Source organism: Diospyros lotus, chromosome 10, assembly GCF_014633365.1.
Source record: "Diospyros lotus cultivar Yz01 chromosome 10, ASM1463336v1, whole genome shotgun sequence".
NCBI classification, from domain to species: Eukaryota; Viridiplantae; Streptophyta; class Magnoliopsida; order Ericales; family Ebenaceae; genus Diospyros; species Diospyros lotus.
The window spans coordinates 35,031,522-35,055,389 of record NC_068347.1 but is presented as its reverse complement, the minus strand read 5'-3'; the positions used below and the strand labels follow the sequence as shown (position 1 = coordinate 35,055,389).

At 36.3% G+C, this 23,868-nt stretch overlaps 1 protein-coding gene across 3 annotated transcripts; it reads left to right on the top strand.

The window, feature by feature from the left end:
* The first annotated feature begins 363 nt into the window (after window positions 1–363).
* Window positions 364–22,612, top strand: LOC127812000 (uncharacterized). Of its 3 annotated transcripts, none has more exons than XM_052352238.1 (11): window positions 364–564; window positions 682–866; window positions 7,988–8,492; window positions 9,010–9,157; window positions 9,880–9,990; window positions 10,101–11,400; window positions 15,130–15,378; window positions 16,271–16,340; window positions 20,581–20,762; window positions 21,515–21,581; window positions 22,198–22,612. In XM_052352238.1, exons 2-11 carry the CDS (start codon window positions 726–728, stop codon window positions 22,374–22,376), a joined length of 2,952 nt encoding a protein of 983 aa, XP_052208198.1. In that variant the 5' UTR covers window positions 364–564; window positions 682–725; the 3' UTR covers window positions 22,377–22,612. The 3 variants fall into 3 exon arrangements, with proteins under 3 accessions (XP_052208198.1, XP_052208197.1, XP_052208199.1); XM_052352237.1 differs by having other exon boundaries at window positions 678–866; XM_052352239.1 differs by having other exon boundaries at window positions 366–564; window positions 678–866; window positions 22,228–22,612.
* Window positions 22,613–23,868: the final 1,256 nt, after the last annotated feature.

The following is a 23,868-nucleotide window of genomic DNA, read 5'->3' as shown; positions in this document are numbered from 1 at the left end:
GGCTAAAGTGCCATATATCCCTTCCTATGATGAGAAAAAAAATCAATTTATTGAGTATCTAGATGTATTCAAATCAAGAAAAATTTAGAAATTAAAATGGCGAATAATAAAAAATTTAATATTCAAATTGATTATTTTCTCTTTAATACCTCATTCATTTGCTAGTTTTAAAATATTGTATCACTGCATAGAATCAAACAGTAAAGGGTTTATGATGAGCAACGAGCCGGACAAGGCCCAGTACGGCCCATTGGGCTACTAAATGAACGAGACCTAACCCGGCCCATCATTCCCCGCTATGAATAATTAAAGAGCGTTGGCGCCTTTTCAGGTGGAGCGTCCACGTCAGCATCATTGGTTCGTAGTTCGTACAATTGGCGCTTCAGTTCAGGACAGTTCAGTCTCCGAGACCACTGTCCGCACGAACCCCAATAAAAAGTCCACTGTTTCCCGCCGACATCCACTCACATCATCGCTCTCTCTCTCTCTCTCTCTCTCCATATCTTGCGTGATCTCTCTGATCACTCTCTCGTCGGAGTTCGCGAGGTCGTCTGTTCATGAACGGTGAGTAAGCTTGCGACTCCGCCTTTTAATTGATGGATGGATGGATACATGTGTCTGTGTGTGTATTACGTGCATTAGGTCCGTAAAACCCTAATGTTTGTGAGTCTGGTTAGGTAGGGTTCGAAGCGAATTGGACGGTCGAATAAGGCTCGCAAGGCACAATGAGTTCATCAACGGAGGTGGCTTCGCCGGAAAATGTGGTTCAGGCGTTGTTGGAGTACTTGGTTGACCCCCTGTTGCCGTTGAAGCCCCGTGGGAGTGAACCTCCTCCACTTCATCAACAGCAATCCGTCGCCAAACAGGTGTCCGTCGACTTGCTACGTTCGAAAGCCCTGGACAAATTGCTGGTTTTTGCTGTTTCTTTTATGTTTGTTTAAGAAGAGAATATATTTTAGGACAGTAAGGGGTAAGGAGCTTTTAGTTGTGAAAATGTTTTCAGTTCTCTTTGACATCTCTAGCTTTCATTTTTCAAGGAAGATTTGGTAATGTGCGTGCAAATGTTAGAAATTCAGAAAACTACTTCACAATGTATAGAAAAATTGTAGTACATGGACAACTATCAGAAATATAGAAAACTAATTTAAGGAAATTGGAGCATATATAACTTGTGTTAGAGATGGAAATGGACATGTTTTGGGGAAAATGTTTGGAGAATTACACTTCTCAAATCTCCAAATTAGTAAAGAAAATTCGAAAAAAATTCACTTGGAGAACTGCATTTTCCCATCTCCATTTTCTATTTAAAATTTGTTGTATTTGGACCAATTTTCTATTATTTTATTTTTTTGTGGAGTGTTATTCTGTTTTTCAAAAGATTGGGGTTGTTTTCCACAACTAAGCAGCCCCTAAACTCGACAGAGTTGTTGTTTTTGGATGACCTCGTTATTATTCAATCAAGAGCTGAGAGTATTGAGGCAGGTTTTGGTCTGGTTGGGGAGTTGTTTGCTTGCTGATGGTATTATGGGTCTGTCCTCCTAAGAAATCACCTTCCCATCTGTTATAGATTCTTCATTTGTAGACTGCATACATCATCCTTCTTCTTTTTCTTGTGCATGGCTGCTCTCCTCTTTCTGGTGTCTTTTGATGTAATTTATTTGACCATAAAAGAATAGAATACGCTTGCTTTAGTTTACTGAATTGGAGAAGAAACATCACACAGAATTACGAGACACAGTATTACTAGTTTATTGGTGGTCTAAAGACTATGAAACTTCTTTACCTTATGCTCATAGCATGTAGATTTCATTGTGCAATTCAGTTTAACCACCCTGGTTCATTTAATTTCTACCAATGGCTAACTTAGAATCATGTTTATTTGCATTATGGATGCTAAAGTTCAGTAGTGCCTGTGTCATTTTGTGGACTGAAAATTGTTACAGCTGAAGCCATTTAAAGGCTTTTATAGCTCTGTGTTATAGGTTGCTATTTTATCCCAAGGAACTGCTAATAACTTCTGGTTTTTAAGTCAAAATAAGGGAATTCTTATGAGTGATTTCCATTCAAATCCAATTGAGCCTCAGGAGGCCCAGCAAAGGCCCGACCTCCTATATTCTAGGGCTATGAGGGGATAATATAAATGGCTAGAAGTGAAGGCCTAACCCATTGCCTCTCCTTTTCCAAGACAAAATGTAGAAAGAGAAAGTTAATGCTAAATTGGAATACTGGATGAAATGATGATTTAAGAATTGAGAGAGACAACAAAAGAAGAAAAGAGAAACTGAAATAATGCCTCGTCCAACTGTATTCAAAACAGAAATGTTAAGCCTATTTATATGATAGGCTTAGACACATAAAAACATTTAAAACATAACAACTACAAACTAAGCTTACAAATAGAATACTAACTGATACAAACTAAAGAACAGAATACAACTTAATTCCTTCAACATTCCCCCTCAATATAGACCCTCCAGTCAACAAGCTTCAACAAGCCTTAATTCCTTCAACATTCCCCCTCAATTTAGGGGTATCATCTGCATTAGGCATAAAAGAATGAACAAGAGATAATCGAAGCCCAAGCTTGCTGCAGAGAAAAGAAAATCTGTCCCTTGACAAACCTTTAGTAAAAATATCTGCAACCTGATACATAGTAGGCACATACCGAACATCAATTTCACCATTCTCAACTTTTTCTCTAACAAAATGAACATCGATTTCAATATGCTTTGTACGAGAATGGAATATTGGATTCTTGGCTATGCTTTTTGCTGCTAGGTTGTCACACCATAGGACAGGAACTTGGGATAAAGAATACCCTAATTTAGTAAACAAGGACTGTAACCACATAACCTCTGTAACACCTTGGGCCATGGCACGATACTTGACTTCTCCTATTGAACGAGCGACAACTGACTGTTTTCTTGAAATCCAAACGGCAAATTAGAACCAAGAAAAACACAAAGACCACTGGTTGATTTTCTAGTTAGCTTGCAGCCATCATGGTCTGCATTTGTGAACGCTGTCAAAGCCAAATCAGAGGAGGCAGGTGTAAACAACAACCCTAAACTAGTGGAACCTTTCAAATAGCGAAGCAAGCGCTTACAAGTTGTCTAGTGCTGCTCTTTAGGAGCGGATAGAAATTGACTAAGCCGATTTAGCACAAAAGAGATATCAGGCTTGGTATAGGTCAAGTATTGAAGAGAACCAATAATGATTCTATAGAGAGAGGGATCCAAGAAATCAACACCTTCATGAGGTCCCCAAAACCACTGGCGTCTCACATGGTTTACAATCTTGCATACCGGCTTTATGCAACAAATCCAATGTATACTTGGATTGAGTAAGATATAACTCAGTCTCATTCTGAAACACTTCAAAGCCAAGAAAATAGTTAACTGACCCTAGTGTTTTGAGAGCAAAGTAGGTATCTAAATCATAAATGCAGTCTTTAAGAGCAGAAGAATATGAGCCAGTGACAAAAATATCATCTACATAGACCAAAGGAAATAATACAGCCTTGGCAGTCCGTTTAATGAACAAAGATGCATTAGACACAGACCGAACAAAACCCCAACTTAGTATACCAAGCTCTTGGAGCTTGCTTGAGGCCATAAAGAGATTTTTAAAGTTTACAAACATAAGAAGGAAACTGAGGATCAGTAAAAGCCTCTGGTTGGGTCATGTATACATCCTCGATCTAGTCTCCATTCAAGAAGGCATTATTGATGTCAACTTGCTGAATATCCCACCCAAAACTAATAGCCAAAGAGAAGAGAACCTGAATGGTGGGAGCCTTAACAACTGGGCCAAAAGTCTCTCCATAATCAATACCCAGTGTTTGTAAGAATCCTTTAGCTACCAACCGAGTCTTGTGTAAGAATGGAGCCATCAGATTTATACTTAAACACGAAAAACCCTTTTGCACCCGATGAGATTCATATAAGAGGAGAATGGAACCAAATCCCAGGTGTGATTGGACTACAAAGCAGTAAACTCCTCTTGCATAGCTTTAGTCCAATGAGAGTCTAGGAGAGCTTCATGAACTATACTAGATTCCACAAGTGAAGAGAACATAAGGAGAAGAGGCCAAAGACTGCCTAGCTTGCGAACAAGTAAGCATAGGATGAACAGATGGTGCAGGAGGAAGACGATATTTAGGTATACGAGGAGGTTGAGAAGGTTGAACTAAAGAATGATCAGAATAATTAGAGGACGAAAAAGACACAAGAGAGTTGTCTGCTAAGGCAACAGAATCAAAATTTGATAAAGGAGGAACAATCGATTGAGATACCCGAGGAACACTGGAAGAAAATGAGGGAAGAGAATAAAAAAGTGTAGTTGACGATCTAGAAAGAGGAGGCACAGATGAAGGTTTCCCGAATGACTGAAACAAGGAAGGATAGGGAAACTCATCAGGGTTAAAGTGAACATGTCTGGAAATATAAATTCTACTCGATGGATGTAAACATTTATAACCTGCATGATCATGACTATATCCAATAAAAACACACTTAGAAGAATGAAAGTCAAATTTGTGTCGATTGTAAGGTCTAAGATAGGGAAAACAAGTGCAATCAAAAGGTTGAAGAGCAAGATAGTTAGGCTGTTTATGATAAAGCAGCTCAAATGGACAATGAAAATGAAGAACAACAGAGGGCAAAAGGTTAATAAGATAAACAATAGTTTGGAAGGCTGAAACCCAAAAAGACAAAGGCATGTGAGCATGAACAAGTAAGGTTAGACCCATTTCAGCAATGTGACGATGCTTTCTTTTAGCAACACCATTTTGTTGAGGTGTGTGAGGACAAGAAAAACGAGGTTGTATGCCACAGGAACGTAGATAGGGTAAAAAGGCTTTAAATTCACCTCCATTATCAGTATGAAGAGCTTTCAATTTAAAACTATACTGCAACTCAGCAAGTTTATGAAAATTAATGAAAGTTTGGAGTGCACCAGACTTCAATTTTAAAGGATAAAGCCATGAATATTGGGTATAGGCATCAACAAAAATAATGTAGTAATGATAACCCTCAACAGAAACAACAGGTGCAAGACCCCAAACATTCGGGTAAACTAACTCCAAAGGATGTTTAGCTGAAATAGGACAATTGGAAAATGGAAGTCGATGTGACTTTCCAACCTTACACGAATCACAAAATGAAACAGCAGATTGTGGACAAGAAACTTGATTTTTATTCAAAACATGCTTCAATACATGAAATGTAGGGTTTCCTAATTTGGCATGCCACTACTGTCCTATACAAATTGCTTGAGCTACATTGACATTCAAAGGCAAATATGGTAAAATCAGATTCTGCTGTAAACAATTGTTATTAGGAAAGGAAGAAACAACATTTGAAGTCTTGAAACAATGATTGGCAGCAATGTCAGAGGTTTTGGAAGAAGTAATGGTCTGAGATGATGTAGATGATGTAGGCACAGCAAAATCAAAAGCTGAGACCAAATTGATACAAATCATCTCTAAGAGTTCCTCGGAGTAACACCTGCTCGGGGTCCTTGTCCTTAATCAAACAAGAGGTAGAGTTAAACTTAGCAACAACATTGTTATCTCTTGTGAGTTGAGTTTCACTAAGAAGACTCTTCTTCATATGAGAAACATGAATAATATGAGGTAAAGAAAGAACTAATCGAGAATTGGATTGAGTTTGTAAATGACCAACACCAATATGAGAGATAGGCAAGGACTTACCATCACTAACAGTTACCTTATCAGTGCCTTAATAAGGAGACGACAAAGACAAGTTGTTGAGACTGGTAGTCATGATTTGTGGCGCCAGAATCAACAAACCAAGGAGAATTGGATGCGGAAGGCTTATAAGAAGCTTGAGTATTATATTGATACGGACAAACTGAGGTTGGATAAGAAGCTGGAGAATTATAAGAAGAAATAGAACCTAGATCAGCCATAAAAACTTCGTTAGACTCACTTGGAATAGTCAAAAATGCATATGGCTCTGTTTGAGTTTGAAAACTACTGCCACCTCCTCGACCAGATTGACCAAATCCTTGACCAAAAGGACGTCGAAAGTTTCTGTCGAACCGATGATAGCACTTGTCAATGAAGTGGCCAGGTTTGCCACACAATTGACAATAAATCTGTCGACCACCAAATCGGCCTCTACCTTTACACCTCGATTCACAAAACCTCCTCCACGAGACATGTATCCTTCTCTAGAGTTATTGACATAACCATTACCAGATCTACCACCATGTGTCGCAACATTCACATTAACAGCAGAATCAAAATTCACAAATGACGAGTCAATAGTAGAATCAACAGAATTCTTAGATATAAGACGCTGCTCATGCATAAGCAGTAGATATTGCACTTTCTCTAAATTGATCTCATCCATCTAATAGGTAATTAGGCTCACTACAATGTCATAGTCATGATCCAATCCATTTAAAATGGCTAACAACAAGTCTCTGTCTCCTAGGGGTTCACCAATTGCAACTAAAGCATGCGCAATAATCTTGATACGTAAAATGAAATCATTCACTGAAAGTGAGTTTTTCTTAACCGACCTGAGTTGTTGTTTCAACTGAAACGATTTGACAACAGTTTGTTGCGAATAAAGAGTCTCAAGAGAAGACCATACCTCCTTCGACGACTCACAATGAATTACTTGAGCAAGGACTTCCTTGTCCATTGTCGAGAACAACTAGTCAAGAAGAAGCTGGTCAGAACGAATCCACGTCAAATACGTTGGATTCACAATCGTCTGATCCAAAACATCTGCACTCATATTCAGATCTGGAATGTATTTCAGAGGTGATTGAGATTCGTTAATGAAGGAAACAAGATCAAAAGCTCAGATAGTTGCAAGCACTTGAGCTTTCCAGAACAAGTAGTTACTGGTGTCAAGCTTGATCGGAACAAAATTCAAAGATTTTGCGACCGATGGAAAATCGACTTGCAAATCAGAAGAATAATCTGATCGAGACAGTGATGAGGCACTGTAATCACGATTTGAAGCCATGGACGTTTGTCGCAAGGCTCTGATACCATGAAATGATGATTTAAGAATTGAGAGAGACAACGAAAGAAGAAAAGAGAATCTGAAATAATGCCTTGTCCAACTGTATTCAAAACAGAAATGTTAAGCCTATTTATATGATAGGCTTAGACTCATAATAACACTTAAACATAACAACTACAAACTAAGCTTACAAACAGAATACAACTTAATTCCTTCAACATTCCCCCTCAATATAGACCTCCAGTCAACAAGCTTCAACAAGCCTTAATTCCTTCAACACTGGATTCTTCTGATAAGATCTTTATATTTCTTGAAACCAAATATTATAAATGTTATATGGGGCCTTGTGAATTTAGGGCCATTTTTCTGGAGTTCATTAATTAAAGCATGAATTGCCTGCTTCTTTCTTTGATAGTTCTAGGTGGTATAGGCTGTTTGCTTGTGTGTAGGTTTGAATTGCAGTTACCTGTGATGATATTACATCTTCTGGTTGAATGTTAGTGGTGATTGGAGTATGTTCAAGATTTTAATTATTGAAGGAACAGAGCAAAAGTAATGTTGAATTTTTTAAGTGTTGGATTCTTGTGATACAATCATCTTACTCTGTTGAAACCTAATACCATAGATGCTGTTAGTGTATTTGTGAATTCAGGGGGTATTTTGCTGGCTTCATTCACTGAAGCATGAAACATTGCCATAGTGTGTGTGATTGTTCTAGTTCATGTAGGCTGTATGCTTGTGCGCAATTTGAAGTTGCAGTTTTTTGCAATGAAATCACAACTGCTAGTTGAAAACCAACTGCTATTTTTAGCTTTCCAATATTTTTTATTCATTGAAGCAGCAATGTCATCATGCTTGTGTTTGAAATTTCTAGCTGGTCTGTTGGTTTGTCTGCAAATTAAAATGCTGATTATATTCATATCTGTTGTGATGTGTATCCAGTGACACTAACATGCCCTCTTCTTTTTTGTACTCTGCTTCAGATGCATGCAGTTGTGTTACTCTACAACTACTTCCATAGGAAACAACATGCAGAATCAGAGTTTCTGGGGTTTCAGTCCTTTTGCAAGTTGGCTGTCACTTTGAGACCAGCTCTATTGACACACGTGAAACTCATGCACCAATCTGATTCCACTGAGTTGAATGACCTGGAAGAGCAGCTTTCAGTGACAGAGAAGGCGATTAAGAATGCATGTGATATAGCTTTAGTTCTCGATGCTTCAGAAGGTTCTCCAAATACCGAGGGATGGCCAGTTTCTAGGCTTGCCATGCTATCATCTGACTCCAGCAAAGAGCATTGCTTGCTGGAGTTTAGTTCCATCACCCAGGGGGTTTGGTCGGTCATAGAGAAAGATCTTGATATCTTTAGCATCAATTCTGAAGGTACAACGGAGGGAAAACGCATAAACAAAAGAAAAAGGAGTGCCAAAAGGTCTAATGAAGGTGGTTTTCATGAGCTTGCACTTTCAACTGTCAAGGAAGTGATAGGTATTGCATTCTTTTCATGTATAGAAAGATGGATTTATGAGTTCTAAGATGTTAAAGTGCAGTGCTGATACTTCCTGAATTTTTGTGCCCCAAGTATATGATTCCCTTCCACTATCTACGCCTTTTATTGCCAATGGACTGACTGCACTATATATTTCAATTTGGATATTTATTTATAAAATAATTCATCTATATATCATTTTAATGTTGTACCAATGGGGGGTTCAATCATAAACCACCTCCTTTACTGTAAATCAAATTCCATCTAAATCAGAAGAAGTCAGAACATTCTTTATGTCATTGTCTTGGACCTTGGTTCAACTGAGTTACTATTTTTCTCCCAGTTATGAATATGATAATTGCTTTTTCTGTATCATGAATCACCTGAGCAGCCCAATCACTGAATTCCTGGGCCAGAAGGTACTTGGCAGCATAAGTAATGGAGAATGTGATCTCTTTTAATTTTGAATTTGGAGGGATGGCCTGTTGTTGAACTTGATTCTGTAATGTGAAACAGGTATTGACCAGAGTGATCTTGTGATTTTAGAGAGCCATGCAGTATACTCCTTGAGTAGAGAAAAGACAGCTGCTAACTTTTATATACTACAATGCACAAAACCAATAAATGAGGATCTTCAAGTTCCTATTAAAGATGTTATTGAGAGGTTGGTTCTGATCACTATCATTCTCTTGTTGAGACCCTATTTGCTAGTTTGTGGTGGCAGGTATTGGTTGACTTTGTGTTGGATATATCTGTTTTTTGAATCTGATGGATCCAGTTTAAATGATGAAGTAACTGCTATTACTGTAAATGGACATGGTTTGTACTTCTACTGTGATGACTTTTTCTACTGTTAAGTTAATCATTTGATCACTATACCAGTTGACATGTGATATGCACCTTAAATATAATAAATGAGTTTTTTGCTGCATCTTATAATGTCTTGTGACCAAAGGGAAATGCTTTAAAAACCAAGCTCAGAATTTGTGTTGTGCGCCTTGGTCATGACTGTAAGTGCACTCATTTTGTCAAAGACAGGTAGACATGAATGTCACATTTTCTCCATTTCTCTGTTCTGCACCGGACAGGATATTAGGTGCTACCTACTCCTTTCTAGGTTCGTTGTTGTTGCTGTAGATGGATGTTCTAGATCTAGAAATCCAAATGCTATGAATGAATGACAGCATTGTCCATGTTTTGAGGCAGCAAATATGTGATTCTTTTTTCTTCATTAAACTATATTATGTCTTATACAACTGTTCTTGAAGTTGTCTTTCTTCCGCTTTTGTTCCCCTATTACCTGTGGCTGATTTACTTTCATTGTTTGCAATGCATATCTTCTTCTTTACCATGAAACCCCACCCCATTGTTCTGATATATTTGTAGAATGCAAGGCCCTTTGGTTGGAAAAAGTTCCAGCGGTTGGATTGTGACCCCAGTAGTCGAGTACTTTCATGTGCTTCCTTATGCTGGAATCCTGACAAACTGGTTTTCTAGGTACAGTTGCTTTCATCTGGTTTTATAGATTCATTTTTATGTGGCCAAGTGGGCATGCCAGCTCCATCTGGTATTGACATTACATCAATTTATCCTATGTTTTGTTGCAGGGAAGTGTTCTCAAATAGTTTGCAAGGTTCCAGAATTGGATTAGAAAATGTAGATGTCAAGAACTTGTTGAGTATGGATGATGTTTGTGACAAAGAGGTTATTAAAGATGGACATGATTATGAGAGAAAATCTGATGGAGTGAATTCTGTTGGCAAAAAGAGTGAAGAAAATGCCACTGAATTACAAGATTTAAGGGTTGGATCAGAATATGTGGACCTGAAGAGCCCACAGAGGATAGACGTTATTCCTGACAAAGAGGCTATTGAAGAGAGTGATGATATGGGTAAGAACTCAAATGTAGCAGATTCTGTTAGCAATGATGTTGGTCGAACTAGTACTGAATCTTGGAAGCAGAAAGATGGACACAGAAGTGGCTTGGCTTGTTTGTCTGATTCTAAGTACGGGCCCCAGAAGATGGATGATGTCAATATCTTACAGTGTACAGACAACCTTTGTGGCAAAGACGCTATGAAAGATAGAGAAGATGTTTGTAATAGCTCTAACAGGGCAGATTCAGTTGGCAACCTGACTGGTGGAACAATTGTCCAATTGCAAGATTTAAGTGTTGTATTAGAATGTGTAGATGTCAAGAGCCCTCGGAGGATAGACACTATTTCTGATAAAGAAGTTATTAAAGAGAGCGACAATTCCGGTAAGAACTCTAATGCAACAGATTCTGTTGGCAATGATGGTGGTCAAACTAGGCCTGATTCTTTGAAGCAGAGAGATGATAATGGAAATGGCATTGTGTGTTTGTCTGATTCTTATTCTTGGCCACATAAGATGGGTGCTCATGTTAAGAGCTTGCAGAAAATAGACAGTCTTTGTGAAGGATCTATCAAAGATAGAGATGGGTCTGGTAATAACTCCAATGGAGTGGATTCTGTTAACAAGCAGGCTGGTGGAACTACTACCAAATTGCAAGACCTAGGGATGGGGCTAGATAACATAGATGTCAAGAATCCTCAGGGTATAGGCCATCCTTCTGACAAAAAAGTTATTAAAGGGAGCAATGATTCTGGCAAGAACTCTAATGCTACAGATTCTGTTCGCACTGGGAGTGGTGAAACTAATACTGAATATTTGAAGCAGAGAAATGATAATGGAAGTGGTGTGGTTTGTTTGCCTGATTCTAAGTCTGGCCTTCAGAACATGGATGTTGGTGACTCTTCTCTGGTTTGGCATCAGAATGAAAACAGAAGCAAGACTGCCCACAGCGAAATAAAAGTTTACCATCACAGGAAAAGGATGAATAATTCTGCAGATGATAATATACATTCCAAAACAAAACGCACCAAGGTTAAGATGAAATTCTATACTTAGTTTACTGAATTTAGATTATCTTTTGTTTTTCCTTTCTTTCAATAAAACAAGTCAATGAATTAGTCTCAGTTTTGAGCCCTAACTTGACATTGCAAAGAAACTGCTAGGGTAGTAGAATATATATTTATCAATCTAGTCACCCTTAATTTTTTGTTGTTATTCTATATAATGATCCCCCAAAAAAATTTCAAAATTGCATTTATAATCCTCAGTCATTTTTAGTATGCCTCCTATTTTAGGACAGGTCAATGCCCCAACATACTAGCAACATGCCCCCTACTCACTGATGTGCCAGTAGGATACTTACAGTGTGCCCTTCAGAGACGGTATTAATAACAAAAGCTGGAGACTCTAGGTAGCTTGTCTGACAGTGTCCAATGTGAGTTCCATGTACTTTTGTGTCCATAAGGTGTCCAATGCCTATACACTGTTCTTGGTGCGGATGTGGTCTATTTGGCCTTAGTTTCATCTGCTTTTCTAGTGTTCATCAACAGGCTTTACTTTTCTATTTGGTAGTTTAGAGGAATGTGAAAACATACAGCAATTTGTTTGCTGACTAAACTGCTCATCTCTTTTTGGTCTTCAGGGAACTCGATTATTTGTTGTTATTGAGCCTGTAATAGATTTTCCTTCTCCTAAAGGTTTGGAAGGGGCTGTCTTTCTCTCTTCTGAGACAAGTGACAGTATTACTTGTCTTGATATGCCTATTTGTAATGAATTCTCGGTAATCACAATAGATTGCTAGAGGTCTAGAATTCATGTAGCCAAACCCACCTAGTGGGTAGGATTAAGGCTTGTGATTGTTGTTGTTCCTATTCGAAATAATCAAATGGAATAAAATGGTTGCCAAGGTGAATTTTAGTGCATACATGTCCTTATTATCAAAAGCTGATTTCCAATGGTTTGGAAGTGTTCTTGTTGTATGTTCTCATCCTTTGTGCTGTATAATCAGTAACGTAAGTTGAGTTTGTTTGGCCTTTTATCCATTTCCAACATTGAACACCATTTCAAATAGTTAGATGTAGTTCTTTCATGAAGGTAATGTTGAGAACAATATTTTCTATAGAGCTGCAGTTGGTTGAGCCATCTCAAACTGAGTATTAGACTGTTTGGATGCAGCTGGTTGCTGATATGTTCAAGCTTGCTTGAATTGCATGAACCTGTTATATTTACTCATGGTGGAGGAAAAAGAAAGGAAACCCTTAAGTTAGCTACTCAAACCTATAAACTGAACAAATAATTTGATAAAAAAATACCTTTTCCAGTGATTTTTCTTTGCATCGCTTTAGGCCTTTTACCCCTCTTGCCCTTGCAAATATTATTCTCAAAGTTCTTGCCATACAAGTATAGTTTTCTAGGTTCTTTTGAGTCTCCACTGCATTTATGTTTCCTTCGAAGGTCATTTTGAATAGCCTTTACAAGCAACAGAATTGAGTCCTACTCACTGGCTCACTTTTTATAGATTTGGATTTCATTTGGGGTACATGTCCCTTACAAAAGATAGGACAATAGATAGAAATGAATGAAAATTTAGAATTCAAGCCTACCCATATAGTGGGATAAAGGTTTGATATATTGTTGTTGGATTCCTTGCATGCAAGCTCTTGTTTTGGAGTCTAAAAAGTACATGAAGAAATAGTCTTTTAGGCATTATCCTCTATGGTGGAATACCTTTGATGTTTTTCTTCTCAAAGTAATGTGCATAGGTGAAAATTTACCTATTGAGCAAGTACAGGCGTTCCCATCCATGCTAAGAAGCTCACAATTCTTTTTTGATGAGTAACTATATAAAAGAAATCTGACAACAAAGGGTGAACCATTGTATAACAAAAAATCAATACTCCAAAATGTAGACAACATTATCAAACCTTTATCCTACCATGTGGGGTTGGCCACAGGATAGTTTTCCATACATTTCTACCTATGACCTTATCTTTTGTAAGGCCCATATAGTTGGTCTTTTTTTAATGAATAATATTATTTTAATAAAATTTTGCTAAAATGGAATCTAGTTGAAACTAATTACTAAACTAGGATCCATCTTACCACACTAGTTGCCACCAGAGCATGATCACTAGTGTGGCAATGGTAGAACCACTCATCAAATGAGCGGTTGTATATTGACACAGAATTTTTTCAGTGTTGGGAGCGTTGAAGAGATGTTTGACGTTTCTGTTGTCTGGTGCTTTTGAACCCTAAAATCCCATATTGTTCCCCCATTACCCAACTCTCTCACATTCGAAGACAGGCTTGAAAGAGAGCTAACTGATTGTCCAAACCTCATTTGACGATGGCATAGAATATTGCCCAAAACTAACCTTTCATGCTTAGCTCCAACATTCCTCAAAAGTCTCACTAGCGTCATTCACTCAAGAGTTGTGCCATTCAACAATTAGAAAGTATATTTTTTAGGGTTGTAGGGACTCTTTTTTATATTTGAAGTCTCCTGCACGCACACGCTCACTGCATGTAAGTTGTGTGATGTTTTGTATGAATGAGATTTTCAAATTGATTTTTTTATTTGGTATTTGAAAGCCCCATCTGGGCTGCCTTCACACCATTGTGTAAAATGATACTCGTACAAAATTTAATGCCTTCATACTGTTAAATTCCTTATAAATGATATTCTCTTAGTAAAAAAAATGCTGTTATTGCAATTTACCATGTTTGATATGGAGTTTTTTTTGTTCTTTGGCTTTCTCTATTGGGTAGGCAGAATGCGTTTTTCCCTTCAAAGTATCATTTCCCTTCCTTTCTCTGTTAAATGTTCAACCATTTCTATTGGAAAGACTGAATGGAGTAGGACTAGATAGTGGTAGAAGGAAAGGTAGTTCTTTCTGGCCTCTGGAAGAAGCCTGAGATCGAGCCAGCTGTTAGGAATTTGATTTAAAATCAAAAGTAGGACAGTTTTGTTCTGGAGTTGTATATACGAGAGTTATTATTTTTAAGGGGATGATTCAAGTAGAAGAATAAAAATTGAGAGAGAAAAGTAGTGAGTTTAATCTTGATGCAATATAGTCTAATTTTTTTTCTTTGTTATGCCTTCATCAAGATGTGTAGATTAGGTTTTATCTTGTTATATTCTTGGTAGGCTAATATTTCCTTTTTTATCTCATCCTGTTATAGTTATGATAGGATTTGGATTCTAATCATGTTTAGCTAGGATTAGATTTCGCCTATAAGGCATATGATGTATTCTTTTATTCGCGCCTTTGATTACTGAATACAAGTGATACTGTTTTCTTCTATTCTGATTATTCTCTGTGTCTGTCTCTCTCTCTCTCTTTCTTGGCTTTAATTCTTCTTTCTTAGTAGGGCTGTGTAAAATAAAAAATAAAAACCGCCAAACTGCCTCCACTGAATTGGTCCAAGCTGCAGTTTCCCAACTTGGATGGCCAGTTTCGGTTTGATGTAAATAAAAAAACTGACCAGTAATGGCCGGTCTTGGTTTTGCGCATTATTGGGGCTTCACCTTCATACTTATTTTCTAGTATGTGGACTCTGACAGATAACTCTTTTTTCTATTTTGGTATAGCAAAATATAAAAGTGTTTGTTATATACAAAATTGAAGAAGCAATTATTTTCATGTAAACGTATATTGATCTGTCTGTTTGTGTTCATATCCATTCTTCTTATCATTAAATGATTTAACTGTTATCTGCTGGTCATTTCTATGTATTTTGAACTTCTTTTGTGGTTGCCAGGTGGAGATGAGTAACTCCATGCCAAAGCCATGCATTCCTGAGGTAAATGTTGTAAAGGTTGATACTGGAATTGAGACTGGCAGCATTCTCTCTTCTGGGCAAGTTAAATTGCCAATGGGAGGTTATGCCCCACTTTCTTCCACATTGAACTCAAAGTACCTAGAAAAGCTACAAAGCACTCTGGCGTCAAAGGAAAATGCTTTGTCACAGATTGCCTTGAGAATTCTCTATAGCAAAAGGCACAAGCTGGTATTACCTTTTTAACCATACTTTAACTACATGTGTTTGTGTTTGTGTTTGTGTTTGTGTTTGTGTTTGTGTCTTTCCTGATTTTAATTTTTAGCTGGGTTGGAGTCCCATTTGAGAAGGCACTATTGCCAGATATATTTATTGGGGTGTTGATGGGGTGGACCATGATGAGCTTTACAATGGGGATAAGCCTCTTCTTACCCATAAATGCCCTAATCTGGATGGAGGTAGGGTTTGAGGGCAAGAAAATTGTTGTACATGTTGGCTTCTTACCATGAAACTGTTATTTTTGTTCATTTCATGTCTTTCTCAGCATCTCCCTATATGTCACGTGGTATGTTGGTTTATATACAAAGTGTGCTATATTAAACGAATTTGAAATCCCTATTGCAATATCATGTTTTTGCCTGTGTATTTATGCATTAAAAATATGTTTTGTGATGAACTTTAACTACAATCCTTTGTGCATGAAGTATCTATTGATGTAATGATGTTCCAAGTCGGTTTCTCTGTATAATTCCACTGATGGGATTGTGGTTATAAATACTTACTAACACTCAAAATTTCTGCTTGGAGCCAATTTAAGTTGATCAATTCTTGAATCTTGAATATACCTTTATCAGACTTGAATATGTTTCACCACTTGGTGGCATTTCCCCTTTTCATAATACTGTTTTAACTATAAAAAGTTTTTTACTGGATCCTTTTGAGTCTTGTAGATCAGTTTTATCATCTGCATGATTTGGTTTTTGACCTTTGATATGTGTACCTCATTGAACATCAGATGATAGCTTTGCCTTTCTTCCAGCTTCTCCATATTTTTTTTTCTTTATACAGACTTGAATATGTTTCATCAATGTATCTTTTTTTCTTTTTTTCTCCTTATTTGCAGTCATGCCAGTTGAGGAATCTAGAAGATGCAATTGCTGTGTGTGACAAAAATATACAGACAATTTTAGATGGTAAGATCTTTCTGGCCTTGTATTAATTTTTCTCATTTCTCTTTTGTGATTATAGTTATATGTTGATAGCAGAACACGCCTAGTGGATAATGCCTGCGATTGTTCTTGTTGTTGTTGTAGGGTATATATACATTGATGTTGTAGAGCAAGGAATGAATTGGTTATAATTTGACTAAAACTAGTGAACATGATATCATGCTTTTGGTGCTTCTTATTCAGGTTGTGTTTGAATTCTAACTTTCGCATGTTTCTTGGTTTGCTTGGGTTTACATCAGTTAATTCCAATGAGTAACTCTTCTGGATGGATTAATAAATATGTTTAGCGAAAAAATTGAAAAAGTTTAAACACCCCATGTCATTCAGTTATTATGTTAAAAGGCAATAATTGATATTTCTATCATGAAGCGCAGGCATGGACAGAAGATGTGACTTGACATTGCTTTGAACACTGATCTTGCAAATGCTTGGAAAATATAAATATTATAGTTACATGGCAATTTATTTGTGTATCATGGATTTATTATCCAAACAAGAAACTATCATTATCTGCAAAACTATCTTCTTTCTGGGTTTGATGCACATGGGTCAAATTTACTGGATTGATTCATGAACTATAACCGACCCAGCTAAGTTGGTTCACCAAAAATCTAAGCAAGAACTAGTGTTCTAAAATGCACTAAGTGCTAGTCGGGCGCCAGATGGGGGCCAAGCGCTTAGGGGGCCTTGAAAAAATGTTTTATTTTTTATTTTTAATTTTAACATTTTGATGTAAATTAAAAATGTACAAATTTGTTACTTGCTGGCTGCTGCTTGCTGAGTATTGAACAACAATTTTTTTTTTCTTTTTGAGTATTGTAATTTGCTACTTGCCAAGGAGGAAGTTGGCTTGCTGTTGTTGAGTCAACTTGTATTATTATATTTATTTTTAAGATTTTGATAATTAACAAAAAGACCCATTTTTGAACTATGTACAATTGTTAACCCCCAATTTTATTTTTTAATTATTTTGTTGGCATTAATCCAAATAAAGTATGATTATCTATTTAAATCATTTTGCAAATATTTTTTAATGGAGACAACTTATTTTCAGCATTTTTAATTTATTAGTCGACTATCCATATAGCATTAGTTGACTAAGCAGAGAGTATCTCTGCATAAATGTTTTCTCTCATGCAACATTAGTCGACTGAGCCGAGAAGTGATTTTTCATTAGTCGACTAAATCTCAGATTAGTCGACTATTGATTTTCATTAGTCAACTCAAGATTCTACAATAGTTGACTAAAGATTTTGATTAGTCGACTATTTGGGTCTAACAGGCAAAAAAGTTTAAAAAGAAAGTAGGTCGTCCTAAAGAGTATAAAATCATCTCAAGCTCGGTTTGAAGCCTCACTAATCACGTTCAAAGCAATCACAGAGCCTTCATCTAGACTTCTTAAAGTCCCTACTATTACATTCAAGATCCAAATGGCTTGTGTGCCTCATTGCACATTCAACATCAAGCCCAAGACAGTTGGAAATTGAAGTGCTGGAAATAGCCTTGTTTTTTCATCAATTGAGGGTATAGCTGATTTCCCATTTTATCGTTGGTTTGTAATATTTTTTCTGGGATTTATTTGTGTCCTTGTGAGGATGATCCTTGTAATCGTTAAACTTTTGTGTGATTTGTTTTGATTTCCTAGATCCGTTGAAAATCTAGGTGTTTGTGTGTAGTTCCCAAGGTAAGCTAAGGGAAAATCTTGGCATTGATTGGTTTAGTGAAACCCTAAGAGTGATTGAGATCTTGAGAGAGTGGAGTAAGTGTTTGAGATACACCGAACCACTATATATCAGAGTGTCTATTTCTTGTCTTTTATTGTTTTCATATCTGGATCGTTATTTGTCATAAAATAGATATAGTTCGATATAGGGTGAATAATTATCTAAGTATTTGAATAATCGTAAAAGTTTTATATAACCACTCAATTCACCCCTCCCCTTGAGTGGCCATTACCTAAGGGACCAACAGTTGCTTGTAGCAAGAGCAAGCAGGAACGAGCAAGGACTTCCTCCTTGCTGCTATAGCAAGTGTCCTTGCTCGTTGCAGCAATCCGCAAGCCACAACAACGAGCAAGGACTTCCTCCTAGCAGCAATGAGCAAGGATGAACATGGAGCAACGAGTAGCAAGGATGAAGGAGGAAGATGGCCATACTTATCGGAGGAAGAAGAGCGGGAACCAGTGGGAGATAACAGCATGATTGGCGGCGAAAGAGAGAGAGAGAGAGAGAGAGAGATGATGAGATTGGCAGCGAGAGAGAGATGACAAGATTGGCGGCGAGAGATACAAAAATGAGGAGATCGGCGGTGACAAGTCTGACCAGAGAATGAATGGGAAAGTGAGAGAGAAGGGGAAAATGGCGAGAGACAGAGAGTAACAACGAGAGAGGGAGGGAAGCTGAAATATAATCGGCCCAAGTTGTGCGCAACCCAGGCGGCTAGGCGCCTCCTTCGCCGCCTAGGTGCTGATCGGGCCCAATGCCTGACTGGGACCTTTTTTTTTTTGCACTACAAGAAGTCTTCTCATATAACATCTTTTCTTTTTTGTGGGTGGGTGTTTCTTTTTTTTTTTTTTTTGGGGGGGGGTTACTGTAGAAACCAAGTGCAAGTTATAGTACAAGTTCAATGAAAGCCAAGTGCACGTGGCAATTACTGATTCTATGAAAACTAAACGTTTCCTAAGTTGATCCTCAATGTACTTGTAATGTAGGGAGCTGCATCTCCTCTCCTCTGTTTAAGCAATCATGAAATAAATTATGAAGCATGAAGCAGAGCTAATTTCCAGAAATGGTGCAACATGATATAAACTGAGTCAGCTTGTTGCTGTTATACTTGTTCATTTTCTACGACCAGCTAATCTGAAAGCTAAAGCTGAGTTAGGGGGTTATTTGGTTAATGTGCTTAGCATGGGATCCTCAGTTTAATGCATAAGTAGAGTTTTGAAGCTGTTGCATGTAAAAGATGTGACAGCCAAATATGACTTAAATATAGCTTATTAGTAGAAACAGTTGAATAATGGTAGAAGTGGGAGATGCTACAGTTGCTTCTCTAATGCTCCCTACAAAATGCTTTGATATATATCAGTTGTGCTGATGGTTAAAGGTTTCTGAATATTTCTCATTTCATGTTGCCTTTGTCATCCTGCTCTGGAGAAAGTGAGGATCCAGTCCCTGTTTGGGTATATCACTTATTAATCTTCCTTAGGATTGGGTGCAGTTCATTTGGATTGGGTGTGGACTGCAGCTTGTTGCAGAATAAATGGGAGTCTCCTATGGAGTTTCTTCAACTAGGCAAGAAAAGTTCAGAAAATAATTGAGGGCACAAATATTTTTGTGCGTTTTGACAATCACACATTGGTTAACTAATTGTACAAAACTAGTTGAAATTCAAGGATCAATTTCTTTCTTTCTAGGATCAAAGTTGTGATTTGAAAATTTTATGAAATGTAGATAATCATTAATAGCTATGGTTTGATCCTCAACCCTTTTTATTACTGATTCTTTTAATTTTCCAGTTCCTGCATGTAGATGTTTATTGTTAAATTGCAACTTTCATAAAATGGCAATTGATTTGAGATTATGATTGCACTTTTATAAGCTTAGTTCAGGCTCTTTAAGACTCTCATGTTGTGTTAATCCCCACGTTGTATGTGCCACACTTGTTGGACACTTCCCGTACATATTGAACACTTGGCTAAACATGTCCTAAAATATTCTTAAACCTGATGCTTGTTGGGCGCTTGGTGATATGCCCCTATTACTTAAATTGAAAACCCATTACAAGTTTAAAAAATACATTAAACCTCCACTTTGAAAAAAGAATATGAGCTTATCTTTATTAGTCATTACATTTTAGACGTCTTCTCACTTCTTTTGTATTATTAGAAGCATGGACAATAATTTATTACTGTCTGGGTAATAATATGACATTTTCTTTGATAAGAAATGAAGAAAAAGTTTTTGTTTTCATAAATATAAAAGATATCTATATCAATTAGGTATCTCAGTTGTGTTATGGCCTAATTTTTTTTTTCTTTTAAATTGTTTCGTCAGTTGTGCATGTTGACCTGTTCATCTCTTGTGTCTGCATGCATGCTTATTAGTCAGAAATCTGTGTATGTGCGGATTGCTACTTTAGTTGTTAAGAGTTCTTCTGCAATTGGTTATGTCCTAATTTTGTAGTCGTTGCTTTCTGCTTCTGACAGAAGGTGAGGATAGCCTGGCTTTAAAGATAGAGGCCATTGTAGATAAATGTGACAACGTTTGCCTGAAAGGTGAAAATGAACCTAAAGAAAGGACTCATTCACATTTTGAAGATCAATGCTCACATAAATACAAGAGGAGGACATTGTCTGAGGCCATCTTCACTTTGCGAAAATCATGTCAGGTTGGTTTCAAAGGGCTGTACATTCATTTCCTGCCTCATTTAATAGATGGTTTGACATTATTATCTTGTTCTTTACATGCATAAACCTTGAAAGATTATCTACTATGGTACAAGTGTGAGGTTGTTTATCTTGAAGTGATTATGAGTTCCATATATATTGTCTTAGGGTTGAGTGTCCTCTATTTTTTCATTGGCCAATATGTAACTGCAAATAAAGTCAAATGTTATTCTTCAGAAAATTATTACAAGTTCCATATATATGGTCTTAGGGATGAACACTACTGATCTTTTCTGCCAATATGTAATTACAAAAAAAAAAGTCAATGTTAATCTTTTTCCATGACAAATGAAATACATTCTATGCTAAACTGAATTGTGTTCGAAAAAGGAATTTATATTGTATTTTGTTTCATCATCAGTGATTACTTTATGTCTTGCATGGATGTTCTCCTAGTACTATGTGTGCTGAAATTGTATTATTGTTTTCTTGCCAATTCATAATTAAAGCTTCTCATTTCTGTTCAGCGCATCTATCTTGACCTTAAATTGGATATTATGGAAAGAAATATACTCCCTGGGTTTTCAATTATTATTTATTATCATCCTTGTTACTGTTTGTCTTGAGTTCCTTTTTAAGCATTACATGTTAGGAATGTACTTTTCTTTCTGGGTCTCTTTGAACCTTGTCTGGATTGTACAGCATTGTTCATTGTTTCTGAGTACTGATTCATTACAAAATTTTCCATCTCCAGGAACTTGACGATATATGTCTTGAGAACAACTGGATATTACCAACGTACAATGTATCTCTAGGAGATGGTAAGATTTCTATTGAACTATGGTGGTTATAGACATGGTGTTGTATGCTCTTTCACCATGCTTATGTGGTGGCAACAATACATTGATGATCACAAAATCAACCTCGTCATATGAGCTTAATAGCCTATTATATGAGTAAATGCTATTCATGGGGGAAGGTAGAAAATTACCACAGTAAGTTTGTAAACGAAGTATGAACACAATTTTAAGCAAAACAATTCCCTGTTTTATTATTGTTAAAGCTCTAGCTACCATGTGACTGTTTAAGATAGGAATGGTGAAACAATTTCTTAGGGCCCCTTTGTCTCTTTGGGATGAAGTAGAAGCAATGGGAATAGAATGACCGTTCCTCTCTATTGTTATATTTGGTACGGTTTGTAGTTGAATGATCATTTCATTCCATTGTTGTATTTGGTATGTTAGAATAAAGATGGAATGGAATGAAAAAAAAAAAAAAAGAACTCTTTGACTAAAATGCCCTTTGGCTAATTAAATGCTCTCTTTATTAGTTTACTGTTTCTCTAATTTGTTATATTTTTCGTGGATGTACCTTTTAGATATAAAGATGATTACTTCAAATAACTGTTTTATCTAGTTCAGCTGATGTAATGTGCAGTGAAGCTAAATTTGGCAATTGCTATGTCAGATGGTTTCTGTGCCCATGTATGGGTAAAAGGGATGGACTTCGAATGTTCAGCAGCAAGTGATCTGCAATCCTGTCCTCAATTAGCAAGAGAGTCAGCTGCAGTACAGATGATTTCCAAATTACGAAGCATATCCGGTCAGACCCAGTAGTTTCTGGTTCATCAATTAAGAGGCCGCTGCTGCTGCATGATATGGTGCAAGCATTCCCTTTCATTGGGTTACCGGGTTTCCGTGCAAATGAATAGAAAGTCCTAGGGATGATAACTATGTTTGTATGTAGACAACAGTAACTGATGAGTGGTACCTAGATGCTTTTGACATGTCATTTCACCTGTTTAACACCGGTAATCATCAGCTATATCTATGAACTATAATTAGGGCTGCAATCGAAGCAAGCGGATCGAGTTGAGCTCAAGCTCGGCTCACCAGCCAGTTTTTAGGCTCCAGCTCAAGCCTGAGCTTGGGCTCAACTTGTCAAATGGTCTCATTCTCGAGGACACCAAAGCCTATTATGTTCTTTAAATTTAATTTTTTGTTTTATTTTATTATATATATTATTATATAATTAAATTAATATATAATAATTTAAATTTTGATAATTTTATGTTAGATAATATATTTATAAAATTATAAATAAATGTATTAGTGTATTTATAAACTAATTTGTTAGTAAATTTTTAATGGGACTATATTTACAAATCTAATTGAATCGTGTCGAACACTGAGCGGTTTGCTTATTTGCAACATAGATTTGTTCGTTTGGCTTAGGTAACAAAGGGTCCTATGTTTTATTGGCATTCAATCTGATTATCATTAAATATAAGTTTTTAACGATGATGCAATCGATGCCTGATCAAGCAGCTGATATACTCGTATATTTTTAACAGTGGAATGCATGACAATTATTCAGTCAATCTTAGTATCGTGATAATTTTTATTGTTTTTTAAAAAATAGTTTTTTTATTAAATGCTTTATTAATATGATTACATAAAAACAAAATATAGTGTTTATTTACGTGATAGCTTAAGTAATGGTCGGCGAAGGTAAATCTTTTAGTCTTTAAACTTAGTGTAACAAATCATCTCTCTATTGTGTATTTTGATTGTAAATTACTTAGTAAAAATAAACTATTAATGTTCTGACAACTAACCAAAGATATCAAAGTTCACGATGTAGAGATTAAATTAAGATAAAGTCAATTAAAATGTTTTTCAAGAAATAAAATAAATATATATTGATTAAAATTATAAGTTAAAAATAAAATTCATCACATTAAACTTAATATATTTAACACAAAAGCGTATTAAGTAATATTAACTATTTTATCATTAAAAAAAATTTACGACAATATTAAGACAGTTATTATAAAACTCATGATGAAATATTTAAATTATAAATAAAAAATTAAACAAAAACTATTTGCATATTATCAAAATGATATAAGATATATTAATAGTAAAGATCAACTAATTTTAAATATCTCAAATTATTGTTATATTTTTAATATTTAAAAATAAAAATAAAACCTTAACTGATTCAATCGATTTACCACTCCCAACTACGGACATGTCATTTGACAAGCAATTCTTGAGCATGTACGAACCTCAATTGGTTTTCTGGCCGATTTTCGATCTTAGCCCA